This window comes from Trachinotus anak, unplaced genomic scaffold, assembly GCF_046630095.1.
Source record: "Trachinotus anak isolate AG129_WGS33_773 ecotype Australia unplaced genomic scaffold, CSIRO_AGI_Tana_v1 ptg000010l, whole genome shotgun sequence".
Lineage (NCBI taxonomy): Eukaryota > Metazoa > Chordata > Actinopteri > Carangiformes > Carangidae > Trachinotus > Trachinotus anak.
Genome location: NW_027273861.1, coordinates 22132501 through 22141579, shown reverse-complemented (window position 1 = coordinate 22141579; position 9079 = coordinate 22132501). Strand labels below are relative to the sequence as shown.

At 41.4% G+C, this 9079-nt stretch overlaps 1 protein-coding gene across 2 annotated transcripts in view; it reads right to left on the bottom strand.

Moving 5' to 3' along the window:
- Positions 1–687: 687 nt before the first annotated feature.
- Positions 688–9079, bottom strand: part of lepr (leptin receptor) — a 41175-nt gene continuing 32783 nt past the window's right edge. The window contains exons 13-22 of one of the 2 annotated variants that reach the window (XM_071486175.1): positions 8363–8577; positions 7789–7943; positions 6971–7124; positions 6683–6765; positions 5997–6210; positions 4122–4328; positions 3909–3992; positions 3719–3812; positions 3290–3365; positions 688–2819 (exon numbers count right to left, since the gene is read on the bottom strand). In XM_071486175.1, coding sequence (XP_071342276.1) covers positions 1884–2819; positions 3290–3365; positions 3719–3812; positions 3909–3992; positions 4122–4328; positions 5997–6210; positions 6683–6765; positions 6971–7124; positions 7789–7943; positions 8363–8577 — 2218 coding nt within the window. In that variant the 3' untranslated portion in view covers positions 688–1883. The remainder of the gene's footprint in view (positions 2820–3289; positions 3366–3718; positions 3813–3908; positions 3993–4121; positions 4329–5996; positions 6211–6682; positions 6766–6970; positions 7125–7788; positions 7944–8362; positions 8578–9079) is intronic. The other variant, XM_071486176.1, reaches the window with a different exon arrangement.

The window sequence follows — 9079 nt, the reverse complement described above, 5'->3', positions numbered from 1 at the left end:
TCTGTGCAACAGTGCTCATCCCTAATATCTGATATGAGAATCAACATGGCACAGCTCAAAAACCAATAACGGTGGCTGAAGAAGCCCTTTAAGTGCCTCCAATGTGATTGTGATCATCGCTCCAGTGTCACTGAATCAAGAATATTTCTTAATTTCAAAACTGGTTGGAAATAGAGTCAGAGGAAATTCATCAATTGTAACACCCCATCTTTTGTATATCGTCTTATCTGCATCTGTAATTGTTCTTACATAGCACAAAAAAAGGTCTAAAGGATTCTCTTATACATGTATGAAAATGTATGAAAAAGCTGTAAATGTTTGCTTCGAAGGGGCCTAACCATCTATGAGATTATTAGCTTTCTATATCTTTTATTTGAGTCAATAAACATGTTAATTTAGCTCTCAGTTGTTTGCTTTGTAAAATCATGGGGAATGACTCATTATCTCCCACCTGTTGTGCCGATTAGCCAATTAGGACATACCCCTGAATGAGTATAAAAGAGGTCAGGCCAGGTATTGTGTCTTCATTTGAAACCCTGAAGAAGACCTGTCAATTGTTATGAACAAGCCTTATAACCAATAGAATACTCCTGATACTCCTGTACATGCGAGTGCCTGAAGTTTGCTCTTTTGCTTGTTGAACAGTCCACTGATAGTACCCATGCCCATTACACAAACCACACACAATCACAATAAATACTTTATTTTCACCATGAAAAATAGACAAAAGATTTGAATATATAATAATTATTTGTCAACCACGTTTCAATAGTTCCTTTAGTTTCAATGTCTTCTGGTTTCAAATATACATTCATTTGTCTTTAACTTACACCGGACAGCAGGTGTTTCTGTTAATGGCCAAACACAGAAAAAAATAGATATCACATTTCTCACATACTGTAACAAAGTCTCAAATACATTACAGCACAAAGTACAAAAAGACATTCTTTGGGTTGGTAGGTGAGTTAGTCCATGCAGATGATGTTGTTACAAGCTGCCAATGAATGCAATAAATTCTGTGCCCACAAATCGCCTGCAGTTACTCACTGACTACAGCTGTTTTCATCATCACCTGGTCTCACTTAGTCACGCCAGTAGCTCTGAAGTGACATCCAACGTTTGCCTGCACTTCACAGTCAAATGTGCTTTGAGAAAAAGCCAGAGCCGTGCAGATTGTGGGCTTTTTCTCTCTGGATCTCTGTCTTCTATTGATTCTCTTTGAACCTCTTTCATGGTTCACTTTAAATGCAGCTGAAAGAATTCAGCAGAGAACGAAAGATAACAACATGTTTTCTACATTAAGATAGGAGTGAATGTAGGCACACATGGCATTTCCTACATGTTTTTTAATGTATTCAATGTAAGCCCACCTGTGACATATACTGTAAGTTTAGGATGTTTGAAGCCACAAGATGCCTTCCTCCCTCATCGCTTCCTTCTTGATGACCAATATGCTGCTTATACAGCCCGCCTGCTGCTTGCTTGATAATTAACTGTACATTATTCCAACCTCCATTGAATATATATGAGCTCATTTTTCTTGCCAATCAATAAACAATACTGCACCTCCTCACAGAAGAGCAGTGTGGCACAGGAGAATGTGGGTTTGAAAGAAAGAAATGAATGCCTGTGGATGAGGCTTGTGCCCTCCTGACGTCTTTTCCAACAGTACAAATTAGCAGCATTGATTAATATCAATTTGTAATCATATGTAAGTCGAGGTATTTTTTTTTTTTTTTTTTTTACATTTTCCAGCTCCACACCTCACTATGTCTGAAGGAACAGATGCAAATCTGCTTTGGTAAATGCTGAATCGTGACACAGTCCACAACACAATGGATTTAATGGTGCACATTTTGATGTAAAAGCAGTTTTTCTGAGGGTCACAGCCGGGGTTTGCTGTCTTGTAGTTGCCTCGTGCACGGAGCAGTTCTGAACTGAGGCAGGTACAGTGGGGAAAAGCCACACGTCGGCTCTGTGGGCTCGCTTGAGTCCTCAGGGCCGAGCAAATGGTGCGACTCCACGGGACAGTCCTCTCTGTTCAAAACTACATTTTTAAGCAACCCAATTTTTGTCTCCTCTTCTGTCTGCTCCTCCTCTTCTTCACTCTCCTCATCCTCCGCTGGATAGTCCATTCCCAGATAATACAAGTCCTTCTCTTCTCTCACCTCTCCTTCATCTTCTTGCTCCGATGTTTCAGAAAGCTCCTCCACAGAGTTGTACGAGCAGGAGCGCCGCGGGTCGTCCACCTCCCCGCCCCGGCAGCTGTCCAGCTCCCACAGACCACCAGGGAAAGATCCTGAAATGTCAGAGTTGTTGGCAGAGAAATTGCCTTCGTCACTGGAGCTGCTGCCACTGCCGTCCTTGTAGTGGAGATGAATGGATTGTTTCTTCTGCTTTGGATCAGACAGTAGCACGGTGGCATACGTGACTGAAGACTGGGCAGAGTTGTCAGTGCTCCCCGGGGGCTGGTCTGCCGGGGGATCGACTGGCTGTAGCTCATCTATCCTTGGGTTTGAACTGGTTAAAGCATCCAGAGTAAGGACTAAGGAAGGAGCTCCACCCATCAGCACCTCACTCTCTATGAAGTGGGTTTGATTTTGGACCTCTGAGTCAAACCCTGAGGGAAGGGAGTTAGCTAAGGCAGTAGCTGGGTCGGGAGTCAGGGACACAAGTGGGGTTTGGACGAGGGCTGTGGTCAGAGCTGAGAGGTCAGCTTTGTCCACTATGACCGCTTTGGAGATATTCTCAGAGGGCGGCAGCAGCGACCAGGCTGGCAGGCCTTCTGGGGGTCGGAACAGGTGGTCAACGGTGTCAGCCTAGAAAGAGATACAAAAACAGATGGAAAGTGCTGATGTATAAATAAAAATATATGAACACAAGGGGAGATGAACTGAGTATTTCCTGTTAGTATATTACTGCCTGAAGGCTGCACTGCAACTGACTTATATAACAGCCTACAGATGTAGACCGACATAGCCTGTACATTGCTGTACATTGCAGGCACGATGAAAAACATGTTTCTATTTGTTTATTTATCAAAGCGAAAAAATGACAACTTAACTTACAACTTCATTCTACAGCACTGCCATACAGTTAAAACAAGTGTTATAAAACTTTGCATATTAAATTGAGTTAAAATAACACTGTAATGTTTTGGAAAATGCACACATGTTCAATGCCAGTCTAATAACATACATACATTTTCAAATGCAGATGAACTCATAAGTCAAAAATGACAAAGAAATGTTGACTGAGTAATAAATTAAGGAGTGCAATATCTCTTTACCTTTTTGAAGTCTAGTCCTTTAGCCCACGAACACTTGTTTGGGTTGGGTACATCCTTCCACACAAACCTTTTCATCCTGGGAATAAAATGAAGCAGGTATTAAGGGTGTGTGCACCATCTAAACATGTTTACTCCTCCTTCCTACCCAGCCTGATTTCTCTTCCAATCAGCTAACATCAGGGGTAATTACACCCTTGTGACCTGTTAAATGTCGCACTCTAACCCCAGAGATTAACATCATTCATCATTTCTTGCAGGTGTCACTGTAAGAGACAATTTAAATATGCGGTGATGCCATAGTATTGCTGCCAGGAACAAGATTGAATATGAAAGAAAACTGCAAGATGCGCATGTCAAAAGAACACTCAACAGCTTTCTGACATTAAAGAATTCAGTTTTAATTGCTTTCTCCTAAGCAGGTGCTCTTACTGGTTTTGGGAGAGGACCAGAGTGACGAAGAGGACGATTGAAAGGAAGGAGATGATCATCAGCATCATGTAGGCTGCAGGGTCTCCCCTGGTGGCTGTAACAGGTGGAAATAGACACAATGCAGTGAATGTGCTGATGATGGATACAATACTGCTACAACAGCCAGAAGACCTGTGAATATGAGGTGTACCTATAGTGTACATTGGCTCCCCTTCTCCATCAGCAAACACAGGATACAAGTAGAAGCCAAATTCCTCAGAGCCAAAGAAGTCACCTATGAGATGACAAATAAGCTCAGAGGTTAGGTTGGTGAGTATCTGCCTTTTTTTTAACAGTAACACCCTGTTAGCAGTTACAAGAAAGAAAATAACAATAGGAACAGAAAGAGAAGAGAACGTGTTACCTCTTAGATAGATGGGACGGTCGGTGTAGGGAAGTCTGGCCCACATGTCTCCACTCCAGACTTTGTGATGATCAGACTCCTGCTGCCTCTGTGGAGACCACTGGACCACCATGAACAGAGGCACTGAGCTGTTGTCCAGCAGGCTCCAGGACAGAGACACACAGGTGCTGTTGATAACCAACACGTGGAACGAACGCACACAGCGGCCTATAGATGACAAAGAAAGGAGAGGAACAATCAGTGCAATACAACACTCTCAGGTCTCTATGCACACATGTGCAACAAATAAACAGGGAAAAAGTTTTCTTGTGTAGCTATAAATAGATGTGAATTTTTTTGAATGTAGGCTTTTAGATGCTTTAATACAAGGCACTAGAGGTCACTGAATGAATGGTTTACTGAATATGATGATGATGTGAATCATTTGCTATGACTTTTAATGCCAATGTCAGTTGTTTGGCTGCTAATAAAACTGAAAGCACATTTTGTCAGAATACTAATGGGACAATGTCTAACAAACAACTTTCTCTGGAGAGCAAATGACAAAAATTGGCCATCTTCATGGAAAACCATTTAGATTCTGCCAGTTAGTGGTTTAGCCTTCTCTGAATTATGAGTAATGGGAGAGAGACGCATACTACTGTGAGACACAAACATCTCATATGTATCACACAGAGTACTGTCATTAAAAAAATTAACCTTGTTACCTGTGTTAGCTGCTAATAGGATTTACAACAGCTAATGGCTGCAGGGCCTGAATCAGGGCTTTTATGGGATCCCCAGAGACACACATGTTAAGTGTAATGCTCAGATGGATGGCTGTTACTGTCGCCAGCTTTGACGTACATTTATCTTTCCTGTATGATAAGGCACAGCAGATGTAAACTGGTCATGGTGGCAAATTAAAAGACAACACAAATCTGAAAAGGTAAAAACAGGTCTGATGCATGACAAGATCTCAGCTTAACAACCTTAGAAGTAGTGGCCAAAGTCATGTCTGAGAAAAAAATACCTGAAAGGAAACGAAAAACAAACCAAAAAAAAAGTTACTTCACTTTTCTAGTCCTGCCCACTTTCAAATAGTTTGGAAAGAAATAGATATGGTTACTGGAAACTCTCAGCAGGACAATGCTAACCAAGTTTTTTTTTTTTTCTAGTACAAGTGTACCTGTGTCTGTGAATGTAAACAGGGGCCATGAATCTGGGTGCACTGATAAAGTCTGAGTCATTGATTTTAACCTCATTCTTGTAGACTTATGAGCTACAAAATCTTTTGATCTCTGCCTCACTTTTCAAGGCTTTACTGGAAAATAAGATCATGTTACAAAGTTTCATTCATCATTGCTGTAGAATCCATCTGCTCTCCTTCTCCCCTGCAGACGTTTTGTTCTCAGCTCCGGGATTGTTCACAAATTTTGGTGCCTATCTTTGCCAGGACACACTTTAAAAAAAAGTATTAGGACATTCCTGGTTTAAGATGTATTTTATTAAACATTTTTGGTCAACTACTGTATAATATATGGCTGCAGCTAATGATAAATATTGATCAATATTGGTAAATATATATTTCCCAATCTATTAGTCTATTAAATGTAAAAACTGAAAAATGTCAATCACAGTTTTCCATTTTGATGAAATCTCCGCCAACAGCTCAAAACTCACAGGTGGTGACACAATTCATTCTGATGACTAAATTATCTGATCAGCTCTGGTACACGCACTTTGATTTTGTAATTGGATCAGTCCTGTAGTATTAATCTAATAAGAATAACGAGGATTTTAACTGATCCTCAGGAACAGGCTCAGCCCACAGTGGTAAGCAGAGAACCACTCAACGATTTATTTCCCACTCTTTCTAGTTCCCAGCTTGCTCACGTTTGTGCTGTCTCTCCAGCGTCATGTTGATGTTGTTGGTTGAGCTCCCCAGACTGTTGTAGGCCTCCACAGTCACAGTTTGGAGCTCCTGGTTCCACTCAAAGCTGTAGGAGGACAGCAGCTCAATCTGCTCCCTCGTCACCGCGCCACTCGAGTCCTGGTGCTGAACCATAAATCCATCCACGCAGTAGGACTTCCCTGACACTGAAAGGCCCTGGAGAGCAAAGCATGACATTTAAACATAAGGCTTAATCATAGGCTTTTGTTATTCTATAATTTTCTCATTGTCAACAAATCCCATGAAAGGACCAAATCCAACAATGCGTGTGTGAAGCTGAGATTTTGGTGCATTAGCCTCAATTATGCAGAACTTTAAGCTTCAATAAAATTTAAACAGTTGCCATGAAGGGCGAATTAGCTATAGAGACCAAAACCGTTTTTTGTATCAGGCTGTAAACATGGTTATTTTAAATTAATTTAAAATGGATTGACTTGCTTTTGGAGCCAGCCTCAATGCTATCGAGAAGGTTACAACAGAGTTCTATGCCACAGAGGAATAGGATATCAGGCTTTGGCCACAGAAAATACCTGCTAATCAATTATTTTTGGTCTTTGGGTATCACCAGACTTAATCTTAAATTATAAGCTTGTGTATGTGCGTTTTTTTTGTTTTTTTTTTTGCGTACCTTAAACAGCAGCGTGACATTAGTCTGGTTTCTGTATGGATCATCTTGAAGAATTCTCCAGAAATCGGGGCCATGCTCAGGAGCTGAGAAGGAAACCAACAACTACATCACATAGCAGCTTTTCCTCTCTGTTTCTCTATTAGTGATGGAGGTGACGGGGTGTGTGCCATTTTCCATTAGAGCTAAAATCAGAAGGTCAGATGTGACTTAAACGTTCCCCATCAGGCATCTTTCAAGGTTGTCATGATCTTGAAAGGTTAGGGCTACTTGAAATGAGTGGCCTTTTACCTCTGCTGTTTTGTGGAGTGGAGTAGACAGAGTCACTCCACTCGCTCCAGTAGCCGGTGCCGTTGATGTGCATGCAGCGCACTTGGACCATATACACCCGGCACATCTCCGGCACCATAACCTCCGCCCAAGGAACCCGCACTGGACTCTGGACCTGAAGACATGACATTTTATCTAAAGCTTATTTATTAAAAAGAATGAATCACTGATTGGAAACATCTGATCTGTGGAGTGCACATCTGTCTCATATATCTACCCACTTCAAGAAAAGAAAAAAGAAAATCATAGCCTCATCTTTCTCATCAATTTGAGTCAGTGTTGGTCAGAGGACACTATTGATAGTGTGTATCCAATTTTCAAGAGAATTTTTTTTAATCAGCAGAAAGGAAAATGGTCTTATACAGTTGATATCAACTCATGTCGAACTGACAAGCTGAGTCCATGTCACAGCATCTGTGTCATATGAGACTTATTTATATTTACCTACAAAGTCCTGGACCCTTGTGACTTCTAATCTATTTGTTCCTGTAGTTCTTGATAGAGCAACATGTTTATTACAGGCAGAGAAACACTTTAGAAAAACAATTTAAGCTTGACCTTGTCCTGTTTTCAGAATAAAATAACCATAAATGAAGAGTAGAGAGTTGGAAGTGGTCTGTTGATATCATGCTGTTTGCTATTTACCCAATAATCACAAACAACGGATATTTTGAAGATATTTGATCATTTGCTTTATGGGAGGTTCAGAAAACCATAGTATCAGGTCAAACTTTTAATCAAAGCCTGTGGTTGTTAAACGGTGGAACAGACAAGCTCACCTTCCACTCCGGCTGGGCTCTCACCATGGATGGCGAGTAGTACTGAAACTGACACTGGAGCCCCTCGACCGGCAGAGACGGAGGCTCCCAAGTGACCGTCAGGACCCCACTGCTTCGGCTCACTGCCATCACATTAGTTGGTTTGTGGGGTTTCACTGCAGGGGAAATGGCAGGGAAGAAGACGACAGAGTTTGAAAGGGCCTGTTGTAGCTAAACTTCCTGAAAATCCTGACAAAAAACCTTCAACGCCCATATCTAAGGAGACAATGGTCTCAGAATACTTTTAGTTTCTACAGAGGTCAGCTGTAAACACTATCTTATCTATCAATATTTTTTTATTTAAAAATGTTATGGTAAAATATCTCATATCAACTGCGGTAAATGAAGTGCTATTTTATTTTGAAAACACACAGGAAATGCACATCATGATACATGAAGTAATGAAAACTACAACTTCAAGTCATGATCACAGTTTTATCACTTTTGAAGGACAGACTTTCATTCAGCCTTAGTCGGGGAAATAATCAGTACTTCAATACTTCTTTCTGTCTGTTAGTTGTGATATGTTCCTCACCATGATCTATGGGCGACAGGTAGATGGGTTTGGACCGGATCGGGCCCAGCCGGGACGGCACCTCCAGCCACAGCTTGTAGCAGTTCATCCTCAGTGGCCGGATGGTGCAAGTTTCGTGCTCGGATCTGACCTGCAGGCACACAGGCCCCATCTCCCACACATTTTCACCCGCTCTCTCCCTCTCTTCCATCACATCACAGGGCAGGTCAGCCCACCTGGCATGAAAAAAATCAACACAAACCTCATCATTTTGTCATTCATCTCTCTTTTCTCTCCACTTTATGCAACTTTATGAGTAAAAATTCTACAGTTTATCAGACACAGGAACTCATGGGGTAATTCCTGTTGATTAAAACTTAGTTCTTCCCGATTCAGTAGTGTTGCACAACAGGCCTCTCAGTTAGTAGGAGTAACAAATATTACGTAATTCTGTCATTCCTCATTGTGGTCGGGCGTTTTTGTTTTTTTTGGTTTTTTTTTCTTAAATGGAGAGACTTTCTCTTGCTCTGAGGTCACAGAGTAAAACAGTAAGTACCAACACTGATTTCACACTGATTTATCGTTTAGTGCTCAAAGAAACTTCCTGGTGTCACTTCACACTGTGTCTGGTTTGAACCAAGTATTTCCAGGGTGTGTCGGGGATTCCAGTGAATATGTTCTCTGGTACACTGTGTTCAGTAACTTCCAGGCTTGCAGGACACTGTGTCCGGAGTGTTG